Source organism: Phaethon lepturus, unplaced genomic scaffold (assembly GCF_000687285.1).
Source record: "Phaethon lepturus isolate BGI_N335 unplaced genomic scaffold, ASM68728v1 scaffold16625, whole genome shotgun sequence".
NCBI classification, from domain to species: domain Eukaryota; kingdom Metazoa; phylum Chordata; class Aves; order Phaethontiformes; family Phaethontidae; genus Phaethon; species Phaethon lepturus.
The window spans coordinates 3,472-21,437 of record NW_010538538.1 but is presented as its reverse complement, the minus strand read 5'-3'; the positions used below and the strand labels follow the sequence as shown (position 1 = coordinate 21,437).

The following is a 17,966-nucleotide window of genomic DNA, read 5'->3' as shown; positions in this document are numbered from 1 at the left end:
CCTGCTGATAAGGGGACCTGCAGGTCAGGGGCTCTGCCTGCGCCAGCTCCCCGAGAACTGATGTGCTGCTTGATGAGCATGTCCTCCAAAGCCTGTAAAATGAGGCTCCAACCTGTGCTTCCTGACCAAGTCCTCCAGAGAGGTAGGTGCAGACCTATATGCTATGGGATGGGACCTGCTTGAGGAAAGGCCAGCTTGGGCAGAGCTGTGCACCTGTGTTACTGCTGCTGCTTTCTGCTGTTCCTGAGGCAGAGCATCCCATCTTTCCCCTGCTCAGCAAATTTGTCTTTCGGTGTAGATGGAGACCCAACTCTGGTTTTATTCCTGCAATAACTATATTCATGTGTGCAGTATTACTGTGTATTTATGCCTGGCTTGTTTCCCAGTTTGGGGAGCGGGCTGGAGAACAAGGTGGTACCACATCTATGCTATCCCGTTTTGGAGCAAGACAGCCCTTAGGTCTGTTTTTCCAGCCTTTGGAAAGGCCGATCCAGCATGATTCATGATGTGGAGATGAGCATGAAGTAGTTCTATATCTTCGAGACTGCACCAGAAAAGAATTCACTGAACTGGGGTCTCCACTGGCACGCTGTGGTGTGATGCTCTGCAAACCCCTTCACCACATGCCAGGTCAGTTTTGCTGTTTGTAAGCTGGTACCGTGACACTTACTTCCCTCCTGAAGGTGAGGTGCACTCTGCCAGAACAAAACAGACTTGTGAAGTCCCACAGAAACTCACTGCGCTGGCTTAGTAACAAATCCAGCAATAAACCAGTAGCTGGAATACCGGAGCATTGCCCTGTGGTGGGCCATTGCTCACTGCTACTGGGAGGTAGGAGTGACATGTTTTTTTCCCCTATGACAAATCTCTGTTCCTCACTGACTAAATTTAGACACAAATCCATTCAGCATCAACTGTGCCCGTGGCAAGCTCTGCCACTGCCTGCAGCAATTCTCACCAAGGCAGCAGCATGTGTGCATTTAGTCTGTCGCATCTGCCCTTGCCTCTCCGCCCTGATGGAAACTGCATCATCTCAGCCAGGCTTCGATTGCTGGGCTGCCAGGGTGTAGTGGTCTGTTTGTCCTTGCCTGGCAGTGCCTTTTATCTCCATCTTAAACTCTTCTCCGCAGAGACCCTGGCTGTGGGATGGAGAGCTATCACTCTTGATCTTGAGAGATTATACCTTCTCTTCTGTATTGTGCCTGACACGTTGCTTATTTTAACAATACTTCTGCTTTGTGCTGGCATCTTGGATTACGTCCTCAGTTCAGCAGAGTTGGTATCAAAGAATTCCTACAAGTGGAAAGAAGCTGTGAGCATCAGTGTTCATGTAGGGGTCTTCACCATGAGGCTGTCCTGAGGTCTCGGCTTAGTGTTTCAGATTTTGCTAGCTTGCGTTGCAACAGCAGTGACTGCAAAGCAACTTGGGGTTAACGTGGGTTGTCAAGCATCAACAAAAGCCCAAGAAGAGTTAACGCAGACTGTCAGCTCGAGTTAAAACCCGCATTTCTTTGTTCGTTGTAAGTACTTCGGGCTGGCCCTGCTGCAGTCAGACCAGCCACCTTCTGCAGCGGTAACTGTACTTCAGAGTATTTTCCCCGGGAGCTGCCAACTGCTCCTGTCAGTGAAGCCCTTCGTGCAGCAGATACAAGTTTGCCCCAGTCTGTTGGCAGGATCGCAGGCCAGGTAATTGCATTTTGCCAGCATACTTGCATCTCTTGCTACCTTTGGATGTAGCTGCCTGCACTGTTCTGCCCAACGGTGCCACCAAATGGGTTTTGCCCCAGTCATGGCTGCTTTTCCACAGTGGTTTGGTGCATCTCGCTCTTCAGAGTGCCAAGAAGCTTTATGATCCTCACTACAAAGATACGGGTTTATAACCCTGCCTCAAAATCACTGCTACTCCTAGAGTATTTCAGGTAGGTTCTTTGGCTCACTATAAGCGTGCCTTAGGGTGTAAATGCTGAGTATCTGCTAGCAGCTTGGCAAGCAGAGCATATGGACAGGCACCACTATCTGAGTTGGCAGCGAGTTCCTCAGCCTGCACTGCCGTGGCCAGGCAGTGGGAATCAGACGGTCCTCTCCCTGCCAGCCTGCCCTGTGTTTGCTCAGTCCTGGACATTGCCATCCAAACAGGATCATCACCACCCTGCCAGCCCTCCAGCAGTATCCACCCTGCCTTTTATCTTCATTTCCTCCTTGCCTTTTTTTTTTTCCCCACCTGGGATTTAAATGTTTGTTTGTTTGGCATTTGGGGAGGCTTTCTTGTTTGTTTTTTTTAAATACTTGTTGTGACAGGCAGGGCTGAGAACGAGCTGGGCTGCAATCTGCATCTATCCGAGTGCCTGTTGGAGAAATGATGCCAAGTGGGAAAATAAAAAAAGAAATGCAGTTGGGTTTGGCCTGGGAGATTTTTCTGTCTTCAGACAGTTAGGCAGGATGAGGGATGGGAAGAGCTGGTCAGTTTTGAGGTCTGAAGAGGAAGACCCGTTTTGTCATTCTGGAGAAGGTTCCTGCAAGCTGGCAGTACCAGGCACCATCATTCTGCTGCTGCCTGCTCCACCCAGCTGGACCACCCTGACCTCGAGGAGCTGATGGCACCACGCTTCCCTTCCTGCCGCGCGCCCCTCTTCCTCCCCGCCAGCGTTTTCACTCCGCTGTTGAGGAAGACTGTCTGGAGAAGGTGGGAGTGAACAGCAGAGCTGGCACATGGGCCACCAGCCAGGTCTCTGCATACATCTTCCTCGTGCAATGGCTCGCACACACCCATGCACATTTTTGTTTGAAGGGAGGGCAGTAGGGTGGGTGATCCGTGGTGTGCTGGGCAGGAATCTTCCACTTTATTAAAATGAAAGTATTTACTGGCTGCATGAGTTACCCAGCTGTGGTTAGTTTGTATGAGAACCATTTCCTGCTGTTAAGGAAACTATTCAACTTTACAGCAGTTTGTGGCAGGAATAGATACTGCTGTTTATGAAACCTTGTGCTCTTCTCTTTGCTGAGTGACAGAGTTTCTCACCTTTTGCCATCAAAGTGCTTGGGGTGACAGGAACAGAGTTGCCATTGCTGTGCTGCAAGTAAATATTGCAGGCTCTGGTGGGGAAGGGAGCTGGGCAGGATGAGGGGTTCTTTCCTGGCCTCACAAGATTTCCTTCTGATGAAATCATGTCGTCTCTGTGAGTCCAGATTTACTTTTGCAAAAAGAAAGGTTCCTCTGTGTTGCATCATGAAGAGTCACCATATGTTTTGGATGCATGCTGGAAGGTTGATAGAGTGCCCAGAACCAAATTGTCTCTGCTCTGGGAGGTGCACAAGCCTGCAATGAGGCCAGAGAAGATGCCCCACTCTGTCTCGTCTCCTCTACCATGCAGCTGCAGGGTGTGCAGGATGCCTTGGTAGAATCGGCATCATCTAAAAAAAAATGCCCTCCTTGGTCCAAGTCTTGAGGCAGCCACTTTGTCACAAGATCCGTGTTGACGAAATAGGTTATAAGCCACTCTGTTTAACAGGGGATCGCGGGGCTGGATTTCATTAAGGGAGAGAAAGCGAGCATCTCATTCATGATTTGGGTACATCAGTGACTGTCCTATTAAGTGCGTTTTGTCACACTATTTCCCAAAAATGTGACATGAGAAGGTGGGGGGAGCGTTGGGGTGTTAGCGAAGCATCCATAACATCTTACTTTGTGTTCGGCATTTGCTGCTTGTCCTGGTTTCAGCCAGGATAGAGTTAATTTTCTTCACAGAAGCTAGTGTGAGGTTATGTTTTGGATTTGGGATGAGAAAATGTTGATAATGTCCTGATGTTTTGAGTTGTTGCTAAGCAGTCAAGGACAGTCCAGCTTCTCCTGCTGGCCTGCTAGCAAGAAGGCTGGGGGTGCATGGGAAGCTGGGAGGGGACACAACCGGGACAGGCTGGCCATAGGGATATTCCATACCATACGACGTCATGCCCAGTATATAGAGCTGGGACGAGGAAGGGGTGAAGGGACGTTCAGAGTTACGGCGTCTGTCTTCCCAAGAAACCGTTATGTGTGACGGAGCCCTGCTTCCCTGGAGATGGCCGAACCCGTGCCTGCCCATGGGGAGCAGTGAACCAATCCCTTGTTTTGCTTTGCTTGTGTGTGCGGCTTTGCTTTACCTATTAAACTGTCTTTATCTCAAACCGTGAGTTTCCTCCCTCTTCTGATTCTCTCCCTCGTCCCACCGTGGGGGAGTGAGCGAGTGGCTGCGTGGTGCGTAGTTGCCGGCTGGGGCTTAAGGAATTCCACGACACTGCTTAAAGAATTGAGGCCTTCTTAATTTTATTTTGTTGCTAAGCAGTCAAGGACTGTCCAGCTTCTCATGCTGGTCTGCTAGCAAGAAGGTGGGGGGTGCATGGGAAGCTGGGAGGGGACACAACCGGGACAGGCTGGCCATAGGGATATTCCATACCATACGACGTCATGCCCAGTATATAGAGCTGGGACGAGGAAGGGGTGAAGGGACGTTCAGAGTTACGGCGTCTGTCTTCCCAAGAAACCGTTATGTGTGACGGAGCCCTGCTTCCCTGGAGATGGCCGAACCCGTGCCTGCCCATGGGGAGCAGTGAACCAATCCCTTGTTTTGCTTTGCTTGTGTGTGCGGCTTTGCTTTACCTATTAAACTGTCTTTATCTCAAACCGTGAGTTTCCTCCCTCTTCTGATTCTCTCCCTCGTCCCACCATGGGGGAGTGAGCGAGCGGCTGCGTGGTGTGTAGTTGCCGGCTGGGGCTTAAGGAATTCCACGACACTGCTTAAAGAATTGAGGCCTTCTTAAAAGTATTGATAGAATACAGAAGTAGGACCTTCCTGCCGCAAGAGTTGTTATCCACAACAAGGAGGAGGATACAAGGCGGATGGAGAAGCGGCGCAGGGTTTGCACTCTTCACGCTCCTGCAGAGCCAGCGGTGGGTTTGTGATCCCCAAGAGTGGAGGTCAGGCTGGAGCTGGGGATGCTGCTGGCTCCTTGGTCAACGTGTCAGTAGGTGTCCTTTGGGTACCCTTTGTTCATTGGAGTCTGACAACTTGAACTGTCACAGCCCCTCCTGCAGTCTGACCTGCTGGTCCCTTCCTGCTTCTGGCCATCAGCTTGATCTTGTTTGGCCAACTGGTGCTGGTTCAGCTGCTAAATTGTCCCCGTTGGTATTTCACAAAGATGGGAGGTGCTTTGCCCAGTGTTACTCTTCAACAGCTGCGCCATGGGTGTTGTGAATAGGAGAGGCCGATTTGCGAAGACGTGCGAGGTCTTGCTGTGTTGAGGGAAACGTGAGGGCAAACGGGGGGGACAGCGCAGAAGGACCAGTGCAAAGCAGTAATCACCAGTTGAGGAAGGAAATAACTGCTTGGCAGCAGTGGAGCAGACAAAAATCTCAGTGCATCAAGGCTCGACATGAGTCAGTGCTGTCACATGGCTGTGAAAAAGGCACACGTCATAGGAGGCCGTGTAAGGAGTTGCATGCTTCACAAGGCATCTGAAGCATTCCTCCTGCTCCTGGTGCCGGTAAAGCCGTGGCTGGAGCCCTTTCTTTCCTGTTTTGGATGCTACATTTGAGGAAGATGTGGGCCAAGAGCAGAGAGTCTGGGGAGAGCAGCGAGAGTGGTCAGAGGGCTGGAAACTGTGAGGAATGAGAAAAGCTTGAAAGGACCTGGGATTGTTTAGTCTAGGAAAGAGCAGGCTAGGGGAGGGGGGAATACAAAAAGCTTTCAAAGACATAAAAGGCTGCTGCAAAAAGTGAGGGAATGATCCGTTCTTAGTAGCTAATAGGAAGAAGATAACAAGTCATAGGCTGAGCAAGGAAATGTAGTCATTGGGGAAAACTGACATAAGTGAAAGGCTGATGAAGTACTGAAACCTCTAAGTGCGTGTGGGCTTGATGTCAGGAGGCCTTCAGAGCACCCACCTCTGGGTAGGTGAGAGAGGAACTCATCTTGCTTTGGCTGGTGGGATGCACCATGAGATCTTCATAGCCTTGTTTTCCTGTTGTGTGAAGATGATTTTATAAGGCTTGTGATGAAATCTGCCTCTTTGGAGGCAGGCCCGCATTTCCCAGATACTGCCAACCTTCATGTTACAAGACAGCAGGGATTACACGTGACAGTGCCACTTTATCATTGGTATAGCAGCAATTCCTCAAGGTCCCGGTTGGGCTGCAGGCTCACACCCAGGTGGGAGGAAGCCTTGTTATTAAGGACAGGAATACAGAACATGTTCACCTGTAGTGGGACAGCGAGGGAGCCCTTGGCTTGCTGTTTGTCCCTCTGTGTGACCGTGCTGGGTGATGCACAGGCACAGTCCTTGTCCTGAAGACACTAGGTGGGTGCAGGGGAATGCCCCTGCCAAGGCAGAGCTCACCAGCGTGCTTATTTGCTGGTTTAGGGGCTGAGTTGGGCTGCGCTTTTTAATCGTGAAAAGCAAGAGCCTGTCTTTGTGTCCTAAATAGGCGATTGTCCTGATTCTCATCCCCAGGATCCATTATGTCTTAGCAAATTACTTTCTCTTTTTTTAAATGCCTTGGTGATTAAAGATGCCACAGCAGATACCCTTAATGAGTACAAAAAGGGTAATAATAATTCCTCTTGTTGGCACCAAATGCAATTAATCAGGCCCCTTCACATGCTTTTTAAACAGATGAGGCATTTAAGGCCAAGCAAGTTTTTAATTGGACTTTAATGTTTCTCATTTACTTCATTTTGGCACAAGCATAGGAATTCCCACCCCCAGGTTTGCTGTTGGATTTGTTCAGGGTGATGAAAGGCTCAGTGCAGAGTGAGGACTCAGCAGCAGGCTCGAAACATGTCCTTCAGCCTGTGCCTGGCTCCATCTCGTTGCCTGGATCAGGCTTGGTCCTGCTGCAAACAGCACAGAATTGTGCAGGCAGGAGCAGAGCCAAGTGTCATCTAGCCCAGGGCTTGCCTCCAGCATGGGGCTGACAACAGATATTAGCAGTATTTTTTGAGTAGTCATCAACGCAAGGGTGCAACATAGCCTGCCCTGTTCCGTTAGGTTCCCTTGCCTTGAAGGGACCGTTGACTTGCAGGTATCCTTGCAGCTATGTGGAAGCCCTTGATGGAGGTCCATCTTCATAACCTAAACTCTGTAGCTTCAAACATGGGGTGAGTTGTATCTTTTAAGGGATATTCCTGAGATCCACAGCCAAGAGGAGATACAGAGGCCTTGTGCACTGCTACAGATGGATGTGTGCGTGTAGAGGTTGTTAATTTATGCTAGGAATTCCCGTGGGGGAAAAGATGTGTGACAACTGACCTTCACCTAGCCTGCAGCCCCTGCTCCCTGCTGTGAAGCCAGCACAGCCTCTGCTTCCACCTCTGGCCACGAACCATCTTGCCTTTGGTTCCCTTTGTTCATGAATATCCTCCACTGTGGTTTGGGGATGGCAGTTGCCAGTCAGCGTGTCCCAGCCTGTGTTTCATGCAGGGACATGTGCTGCCACCCAGCCAGGCCGATTGGCCCCTGTCCCAACTCAGCTCTTCCCCACCGTCAGCTGGCAGCTCGAGGTTCAGCCGAAAAGACATCGATCTTGACATGTGCGAGCCTGCCTCTGAACCTGTTTGTCACTCTGCCCCAAAAACTATTTAGGAGACATGTAGGGACAAGGGACAACACCCTCCATTTCTGCATCACTGCTTCTCCCACTTCAAAGGTAGGCAGGATTGTAAGCACAAGTGAGTCTGGAAAGCTAAGTGTATTGCGAGAAATGTGTAATTGAATACCTTGTGTTAATTTAAATACCTTCTGCCTGCCAGGTGGGGGGAGAAGAGTGTTGCCAGCTGGACCAGCATCATCAGACCATAGCACTTCTCTAGGTCTGTCTCAGAGCATCTTTGCTTTAAGCCTCTTGCTAAAACCCAAGGCCTCCCAGTGCAGCGTAAGGAACTGCCATGCATGAGCACCATCCATGGATGGTGCTCATCATCATGCATCATCGTGCTCATCATCGCCGTGGACGGCTCTGCCATCCAGGCGGTTGCTCAGCAGGGACTGCCACAGGGGATGCTTGCTCAATATTTTGTTTGGTTTTGCCTTCTTACTTGTCATATCTCCTCCCACTCCCTTGCAACTTGAACACACGTCTGATGCTGGGTTTGGTGGTTGTGCAAAGCTCACATGTAGTCCTGGATAGCCAGACGTGGGAACCAAACCCCTCCAGTTTTATCTTGTGCTGAGAACATCTTTGCACGTTTTGCCCCCTTGCACCACTTTCCTGCTACCTGCAGATCAGGATACTCAGAGCCATCACGTCTTGAAAAATAAGGAAGAATCGGAAGCTGAGCGAGTATCAAGGTTTTATTGCGTGATCGTGATGTGAGGGCTGTAGACATCTTGATGAGACGTTCAGGGATAAAGATGAATAAAAGAGCATCCAGCTTGCTCTGTGTCCCCGCAGAGTGAAAAGTGTGGGCTGTTGGCACGTTCTCCAGCGGTGGGCAGGGACTGAAAGAAATAAGAGGGCCAGGTCCTAGGATATTTCTGCTCCTCTGGGTGGGCAGTATTAGGAGGGGCAGGCATCTTTGTCCTGTGGCTATGGAGCCTGCCAAGATGCCTGTAATCCAGGGTTTGTAGCCTAGATATATCTATGTCAGGAAGCTGCAACCCCAGGTGACCATGGCCAGCCATTCTTGCATTGAGAATCTTCTGGCTGAGGCTTACAAAGATGTCATTTTCTTTGATTTAATTCCATATAAACTGCGGAATTATTTTCCTTTAGAGGCTTGCAAATTATGGAAGCATAAACCATGCTAATGATCCGATAAGGACAGCTTTGGATGCGTTCCTGAGAACGGCTACCCCTGGGGCAGGACGAGCTTGGAGAGAACGGATGGAGAGCAGTCTGCCATGCTCACCTGGCTGCCTTCCTTGCTCCGCACCCCCCACCCCCCGCCAAATTCCTCAATCTCTCAGGAACGAGAATCATTTCCTCTCCGGCTTCTTGCAGAGGCAAGGGCCCTGCAGACCTGAAGTTATTTCTGGAATGTGTGTAAACACTGAGTTCAATGGGATGCTGTTTGCCCCCCTCTCCTGGGAGGGTTTAAGAAGGGGTTAATATAAGTTTGTTTTACAGGTTCCTAGCTCTGAGAATTGTCTTCCTCAGAGGGTGACCCGGCTGACCCGAGTCCCTGTGTGTGCATTTCCTAGCATAAAGGGGAGATTCGGGGGCCTCACCACGTGGGTGGGATTTTAGTCCTCTAAGAACAAGGAGATGAAAGACCAAGGTGGTCTTCCTGCTAAATGGGGACCTGGGAGATGGTGTAGGATCACAGTGCACGTGCGCTGGGATGGTGTAACTAACAGCATTTAGGCAATCCTTGGACAGAAACAGATTTGCAGTCAGGAGAAGGGTGGGATTACACGTGGTTCTCGTGTCCCCATCTTCAAAGACTGTTGAAACGTAAGCAGGGGGACAAAACCTGAGAAATGACGTACGGGCTGGGACAAAATGCATTTCAGCGAGAGGCAAAAAGAGCTGCATCTGTTCGTCAAAAAAGAAAAAAAAATCAGATGTAAGTTCGTTATGGTGTACAAGTATGTTACTAATGAGACCCACCTGGGCACCAAAGTACTCTTAAATTTAGAATAAGCATTGGCAACCAGAACCTAAAGCTAGACAAAATCAAGTTAAAAACAGGCGTACCGATACCAATGAAATGGTTAATTCCTAGATGTGTTGTCAGCGCTGGTGACGCACTGAGGCTGGATCCCTTCCAGAAAACAACACTTTAAACCGAAGACAAAGAACCGGGCTTAGCACAGAGGTGATCAGTGGAATGGCTTGGGCTGGTATATACAAGGGGTCAAACTAGATGATTTAATGATCTCTTTTGGCCTGAAAGCTTTCTGTTCTCTTAAGAGGATAAATGAAAAAGCCCTTTCACAAAAAGTGAGCACTTGAGATATGTGTGTAATGAACTCTGCTGCTTCCAGGGGAACAGCGGAGCAGGATCTGCAGGAAGCGTGACCTTGCTGCCTGCAGGCTGCCCGAAGTTGGTGGCCATCTGTTTAGTGGAGGTGGCTCACCACCATCAAGGCCACCACTCTCACACATGACGTTTCTCAGCTCCATTTTTAATTGCGAACTGACACTGTCTCCCTGCATTTAAGTAACGTTTGCTCTCTTACCTCTCCGCCAGGGTGAAGAGGCCAAGCGGCATGAGCAGCCTCCTGGGGAAGATTGGCTCCAAAAAGCAGAAGATGAGCACACTGGAGAAATCTAAACTGGACTGGGAGAACTTCAAGGAGGAGGAGGGGATTGTGGAGGAGCTGGCGATCCATAACCGAGGGAAAGACGGGTAAGAGGGCCTTTACCTAGTAGGAGTCCAGCATTTCCCACCACTTCCTATATATGTAGGAACCCCTCGCTTGCTACAGAGTGTTCAGCAAACCCATGGGATTTCTTAAGAATTTATTCTAGGGATGTATAAAGCCAGTAGCTGGTCTAGGCATCACAGGGAGACAGGTAAGTCTGCAAGCACCTATCGCTCTCCGTTAACAACCTCGTGAGTTCTTCAAGTCCAGCTAAAGTAGAATCTGGTTGGGCTTTATCTTCTCTCCTACTAGTGGCACAGATGCAGCGTGAACAGGTCTAATGCAGCACTTCCATGAGGAAACACAATTGCCTTTGCCCAGTTTTCCTTTGTTTAAAAAAAAAAAAACTTCAAAATGGGGGGTATGTTTTTTGTGCGTTCTTCAAATGACATGTTCCAGCTGCGTCTGCCCTCCCTCCTCCTGTGTAAAGATGTATGCAAACCCAAAACAGCTGGCAAGGTGCATTAAAGATTATGGCAGCACTGGGTGTTGATTGTGTGCATCAAGCAATGTTCAGTCCAATGAAGTTAATGGAAGTATCGTAAAAGTAAATGGTGATGCTGTAAATAAAACAGAAAGTTAATAACACGCACTGCAGGGAAGAGATCAGAAGCGGCGTTTCCACTACAAGTGCTTTGCTAAGCTATGGGAAAATGCAACTGGCTTAGTGGACAGCTCATAAAAAATATTTTTGTTGTAAGCTGCTCTTTTACGCTGCAGGAGAAACTCAGAGCTTCTGCATTCCATCAGATTGGATTTTGTATTTCAAATAGATATTTTATAACTAGGTTTTTCCCGTTTGGTCTTGCACCCTTCCACAGCAGTCCTTTTCCATCAGATCTGCCCTGATCTGTTTCTGGACACTTGCCCTTGAAAAAGTAGAGCAATCCAGCAGGAGTGCTAGAGGGGGGCAGGTGTTCCTCTGAGATCCCTGAAATCCAAGGAGGTGAGTGATTTACATCGCGTACAAGTGTGGCAGAGCACATGTGCACCAGATCATTGCTGATGCTGTCTGCGGCATGGCGAACGCTACGGTCAGAGCTCCGTACGCAAGGCTCCCCATTGAAACGGCCTGCGCCAGGAGCCTGGAGGCAGAGCCAGGCCGTGTACCAGGCTCTGTCTGAGATGGAGGAGGAGCGTGAGCTTGTCCCATGAAACCCCATCAGGAGCTGCAGGCTGCTTTGGGAGAAAACAGGGAGAAGTCCTGTTTCTGTCTGTGACACCTGGCAGGTTTGTCCTGAGGGGGTGTGGAGTGAGAATTTGCTCTATGCAGATGTCCTGAGTGTCTGCCAAGTGTGGTAACAGATTTGGGCTGTTTGCTGTTGATTTTGCTATTTGCTGGGCTGATGGTGGTAGTACCACCATTGAAAGCCAGATCATCTCCTGCCAATTGCTGGGACACACGGTTTATTTCCACAGTTGGTGGAATCAGCCTGAATCAGGGCCCGTCACTCTCAGCTGGACTGTACACACCGCAGACAGGCCAGGGTGCCCTGCATGCATGTTTTGTGGCATCTCTTGCTTGTTCAAACCTAGTATATTGACCTTTCTTGGACAGTGCTGTTTCCCACCCCATACAAGCAGGACAGCTTGCTCTTCATGCCTGGCAAACCTTTCCAGAGACACTAACGTAATGGTCCTTGAAGGCTGAAGAAGGGATCAGCACATTGAAAAGATGAGCAAAGCAGAGCAGCAATTTTAAGAGCATCTGTAAGCTTGGACAGCTTTGGGTTTTGCTGCCTGTCACATCCCAGGCTAGAAAATCCAGGGTGATATATTGGCAAGTGATTTTTTTCATTAAACAAACAAGAAACATGATTAGATGCTCCTTATGAATCTGTTTGTGCTAGTCAGGCACGTAGTGTGAGGGGATTGACCGAATATCTGCTCGCCATGAATAACATCCACCTTCAGGGTAAAGGAAGGGAGAAGGGAGGACCACCGATGGTTGTGCAGCCCACTGCATTTCTGCTTACAGGCCTCCTGTAAACGCCCGTGGTGTGAAGCATACCGCACCGTGAGGGAGCAGCCAGCCTGCTCGGGGGGCAGATCACGCAGACACAGCTGCCGCCTCTTCTCCTTTAATAATGTAGGCTCTGCTCACCCTTCAGTGGGCAATCATTTACACTTCTCTATAAAAATCGTAACGAGCGGTTGTTAACCCTTCAACCCAGGTAGGAGGGAGCGGGGCACTGCCTTTATCCCCGGTGCTGATGTGCTGTACGTTAGAAACCTTTGCTCCTCGTGTGTCCTGCTTTTTAATTGTAAATGCCTGATGAGGAAAGCCACAACTCGCTCCTGGAAGCGTCTGCCCAACACCACGCCTGCCTGTGCGCTGCAGAGGAAAGCAGGAGGCATTTCTTTTTGTTCAGAAGGGAAGGCAGGATGAATTTCTCTTTTTTGTGGTAACCTTGCGGAATTCACTGTTAACAGCCCAGAGCTCCTTGTGCCTTGGACCTCCCCGGCCCTTCTCCAGCAGCAACATGTGCTTGGCCAGCATGCTGGTGGCCAGTTGAGTAACGAGGCCATGGTGTCTTTCTGCTCCTGATGCCGGTTATCAGCCAGCTGCAGCCTGGCCCCAGGATTCCCGAGGCAGCGGGGACACGTGCTGCCCCGTGGCTGCATCCACCCTTGCCTCTGATTTTCCACCCCTCATATCACCAGCCCCAGACGGTGATTTGCATTTCCCCAGCAGCAGGTTACAGGCTTGTGCAGTCTGGTTGTGGCAGATCCTGAGGGCCTGTCCTGGATTTGACAGGAGGGGCTGAAGTAAGGAGCAGAGGCAGCTATCCCCTTTGCTGTCGCTCTCTCTGATGTGCTTTATAAATGGAAATGCGTAGCGGCCTCTTAAGTGGGACGCATTTGTAGGGCAGGCCCAGTAGGGGAGCAGCCCTGCTCCGGGTGCGGGGCCCGACCCGTGCGCTCATGCACTGGGTGACCCATGGTGACTGGCAGGGGACAGGCAGCACTAACGAAACCCTCCCCAGAGCAGTTTGCAGCTGCCCTCGTTAGCAGAGACAGCCTCTTCTCCCAGCAAATTTACCTTCCTCTGCTGTGGATCACAGCTGCCCTGTTTCCACGCGGGCTGATAATTTACAGGAAGGTATTGATTCAGGTAGCAAAGGTTATTTAGACAAGCCCAGGACGGGTGTTTTTGCCTTGCTCACGCACTTTGTACCGGCGTTTGGCAGCACCTTGCTGTCAGCTGCACGGAGCCAGGTTAGGAACCAGAAACAGAGCCGTAGCTTGGGCACAGGGTTTGGTGGCTTACGCCAGTCCTGGAGACCTGCTGCTTTCCTGCTTGTGTCCGTCAGCACCTCCAGCCTTCATGTGCACGCAGTACAAGCCGGACAGACTTGTTCCCAGGCTGCCTGCCCCACAAACCCCATGCGTGCACAGGGAATGCCTTGCAGGGTCTGCTCTGGCCCCTGCAGCGCTTTCCTGTGGCCGGCCAAGGACAATGCCACGGGATAACGTCATGGTTCCTCCTCCATGCAAAGCCGCTGGCTGTGGCCGTGGGACCGCATTCCTGGTTCATGATCCGTATCGATCCCCCAGGAGCTAGTCCCTGCCTGCCAGAGAGGCACAGCAGCCATGGAGGAGGAGGAGGAGGAAGGCACTGACTCCTTGCTGGGGTCTGGGAGAAGGGAGGTGCAGAGGGGGACGAAGGAGCTTCAAATTTGGTAGCTTGGGCTGTTGCTGCCTGAGCGGTTGGCGTGTTCCCAGGCTACCAGCGGTAACCCCTGTCCCTTGTCTTCCCAGCTGTGGTTGCGGTGGATGTTTAGCAGTGGAGGGGGGAGGAAAACCACACGCCCAGCAATGTGACACGATGTAATATACAGTGTGACCCCCCCCGACTTCCTTCCCGTGGCCTCTCTGAGCCCGCCCCAGGAGTGGGTCACCTCCCTGCTTGCGGGGATGAAGGGAAGCGACACTCCCCTGCCTGCCTTTCCTGAGCCAGTGTGGGGCGGGGGCCTCAGCACACAGCCCTCCTCCAACGGCGAGGGGCGGGGGGCCAGAAAAATACCTCCTCAAGGCCAGCATGTCCTCTGTGTTTCGCTGCGCTGGGCCCCTGCCCCTCGCGGCTGGTGGAGATGAGCTGACCCAGTTGTGTCAGCGCAAGACGGGCTCGGGCTGCGATGGGAGTGAGGTGCGTGGGGCTGTTCATCACTTGCTGAAATGAATTTGGATTAATTCATTTCCAAAGACAGTGGGGTGGGCAGGAGTGTCAGGGCTGTCCCTCACAGCAAGGATGAAGGCACCCTGGTGCTGGTAGCACACTCAGCGACCGTTCGATAGTTGTAGCATAAAGCAGAGACCTCATCACCAAAGGCAGTGGAGACCCTCTGTCCTGCAGTATGCAGGACCTTCCCATGTAGTATGGTCTTAGACACCTTAGACATGCTGCCAGCCACCCGGGAGCCTGGAAAACCCACAGAGCCTGGGGTACTCATCTTTTCCTTTAGCCTTCAGTTTTGCTTTCAAGCTGTGGGCTTCTCTGGTTAGCAGACACCAGCTGTGGTGCAGGAGAAGCAGTGACCAGCAGAGAGAAGCCGAACGCAGCGGCTCGTGCATCTCGCGCTGGTGCCCAAGCATAATGACCTTGTCATGACAGCCCAGTGTTTGCCACCCTGGAACAAATGCAAAACAATTGTGATGATTCAATTACAGCTCCTGTTTTGAATTGCAATTTCGCTCCCTCTGTAGGTTAATTAGTAGCACAGCCCTGGGCTATTTGTGGCAAGGGTTTGCAGCAAAGTACATTAAAAGTCAGCTGCGTGCCATTAATGAGCAGCAAGGTGTTTTTCCAGGCACACGCGAGTTCGCCGCCTTCCTTGCAACACTCCCTCGCTGAGAGGGAGAAGTAAATACTCAGTGGTAGTTAAGAGCTGGTCTGTGGCTGGGAAGACCCCGAGGTGGCGCTTGCTGCCGCTGGCGTGCTGGGTGATGCTGTTTGCATCCCTAATGCTCCCTGTGCTGTTATCAGCTCGTGTCGTGGGTCATGCTGCTGCGGTTGGGTTTGAGATGCTTTGCTGGGGGGCTGTGTGGGCAGGTCACCTGAGCAGCCAGGGAGGAGCATCAGAGCTGCCTCTCCTGCCAAGGACCTGCCCTGAGCCTGTTCAAGTTGTTTGTGAAGGTCATTTCTCAGCTGTAAGAGAAGAGCTGGAACCAGAAGCAGCCAGCCTGTATCTCCAGCCTTTGGGGGCCCTTTGCCCCAGACCTCTGTGAGTCCCCCAGCAGACACTCAGCAGGCCATGAAGCAGTTTTGGTGCCTGTAGGAGAAGCTCAGTGCAGTGATCAGCTCCTGGAGAGAGAGGGAGGGAGGGAGGCAGATGATGCCTTCTCTCCCGCTTATCCCTTCGGATCGGCTTTGCCCTGGCTGGGGGCAGTGCTGGCTGCCGCGAACACTGCTTACAGCCTGTGCCTCTCTGCTTCCCTGCAGGTACATCGAAAGGAAAGCGTTCCTGGAGCGCGTGGATCACAGGCAGTTCGAAATCGAACGAGACATCAGACTGAGCAGGATGAAGCCCTGATGTGCCGGTGGTGGCCGCAGGGGATCCTGCTCCCTTCTGTGCCCGAGCGCTGGCTGGGGGCTGCCAGCCACTGCCGGATCACCAGGCATGGAAGCCATTCTCTACCCAAGACTCAGCCTGTATGTCCCAATGTACAGGTTTTTCCTTTTACTGTAATAGTTTGGGGAGGGTATTTGTCAGTGGGCAGGGGACACTTTGAGGGTTAAATGGCCCAGCAGGTGACAGAAGAGACCGGCGTGATTCTGGCAGGCAGCTTTCCAAGGAGAAGAGATGGTGGCACCCATCCTTTGCCAACCCGGGGTACTTCTGACAGCAGGAGGAGCCGCCAAGGCTGGGAGGGTGCTGGAGCCTGGCTTAAGGCTTGGCTGGTTGTGAGAGGAGAGCTGTGGGAAGGTTTCGTGGCTGCTGTGCCTGTACAAGCCATGGGGTTTGGGGCTGGAGCCCTTCTCCCTGCTTTGCCAGCCCTGCAGCACTCCCTGCCTCTCCATGCTGGGCTCTTGCCTGGACAAAGCTGAACTGTCTGTACTTGTTTGTGGGGTCTGATGATGCTGGGGGTGGGTTTTAAGCAAGTCGATGAAGAAATCCTTCCTTGTTCATGCTGTCAAGAAAATGGGAGCAGCTGCAGCAGGCAGGACAGACCAGGATACGAGCGTTCACATGAATAAAATATTCCATCCCGACACTTGCATGCTGGCAGCGTGGTTTGTGCAGGAAGCGGAGGGCAAAGAAATTAAGGGTCATATGCAGTAACGAGCGTCTGACTGCGATCGTGAAAATCAGTGCCCGGTGTCTGTCTTGACAGCAGCCTGAGGGTCAGAGCAAGTGCTTGGATCGCTTTCCCTCTGCAGTACTGGGCTGCTGGTCAGATTAAATCCAGAATTGGGGTGGTCATGAGAACAATATAGTCCTTCTGTAGCAGTGCTGCAGGAGCAAGGAAACACACCCAAGGCATGGCCACACAGGGACATTCAGCAAGTGAAGCTGCCTGATTGGGCTGACTGAGGCACCCGGGCACGGAGCGAGCGGCCAGAGCTGGAAGCCGGCAATGCACTGTCATGTCAGCCGTCCCTCCTGCTCTGCCTGGCTGAGTTTGGCAGCTCCCGATGTTTGGTCCGTGCACGTCCTCGAAGCAGAGGCTCACCAGCCTTTCCCTGTGGGATGCTCTGAGCCCGCTCAGCGGGGCAGCTTTGACCATCTCCTGTGCCGGTGCTGTGCTGGGGGGAAAGCGGCACAAGCCCCATCCTTCCTGCTAACAGGGTGAGCGATGCTGCCGCTGGCCCCTTGCCTGTGGCTCTGAGCGTGGTCTCAGCTTTGGACTCACGTGTCAGCTGCTGAGTCAGCCCTTGCTCTGTGGCTGCGTCGCAGGAGAGACGAGAACAAAACACCATGTGCTCAGGGGGAGCTGCAGCCTTTGGCGCTCTGTTATGTACAGAATCAGCTGTTACGGACCTGCTTAAACGAGCTTAAAATTGGACAGAAAGATCAAAAGGCGTGATGACATGTTTCCATCTCCACACACTTCCAAGCCAAGTTGCTGCTTTGGTTTTGGTTGCAAAAATAACTGGAGTCCCTGTCTAGGTCACTAGTGTGGGGACGTTTGAGCTCGGGACTCCTGGCTGGCAGCAAGCAGCCCTGGGCCGGACCTCGGAGGCGGCCGCGGTGTAAGGCAGCGGCTGCTCCGGTAGCTGGGCTGCCATCCTGCTTCGGGTGGTGGTGCGGGACCACCTCTGTCCCCCTCTCTCTTCCCCATGTGCTGGGCTGGGGAGGCAGCTGGGTCCTGCCCTGCTCGCAGGGACCCTCCCAGCAGGGACCCCAGCGCAAACCGAGCTTGCCTTGCAGCAGGTCCTGGCTGCGGGCGAGATGCACGGGCAGCAGCTCAGCCAGGGTGGCTGCAAGCGTCGAGCAGGCAGAAGGGACATTATTTGCCTTTTGCTATACTTTGCTCTGCTGGGGCCGAGGAGGAGAAGAGGGGACATTGGGGATCTTCTCTGCGCTACATTCCCCCATGACTGTGGTCCTGGGTCCTCGCACGCTGGACAGAGGTGGGGAAGGGCCATGTCAGCCCCACACAGGCTGGGGCCCCGCGGCACC

The 17,966-nt window shown here is 52.0% G+C and overlaps 1 protein-coding gene across 1 annotated transcript in view; it reads left to right on the top strand.

Moving 5' to 3' along the window:
* The window catches only part of CFDP1 (craniofacial development protein 1), a gene marked incomplete at its 5' end in the record, with an annotated part of 65,243 nt that extends 49,368 nt beyond the window's left edge, over positions 1-15,875 (top strand). The window contains 2 exons of the mRNA XM_010286858.1: positions 10,167-10,325; positions 15,785-15,875. Of these exons, the coding sequence (XP_010285160.1) occupies positions 10,167-10,325; positions 15,785-15,875 (250 nt within the window). The remainder of the gene's footprint in view (positions 1-10,166; positions 10,326-15,784) is intronic.
* Between the last annotated feature and the right edge of the window lie 2,091 nt (positions 15,876-17,966).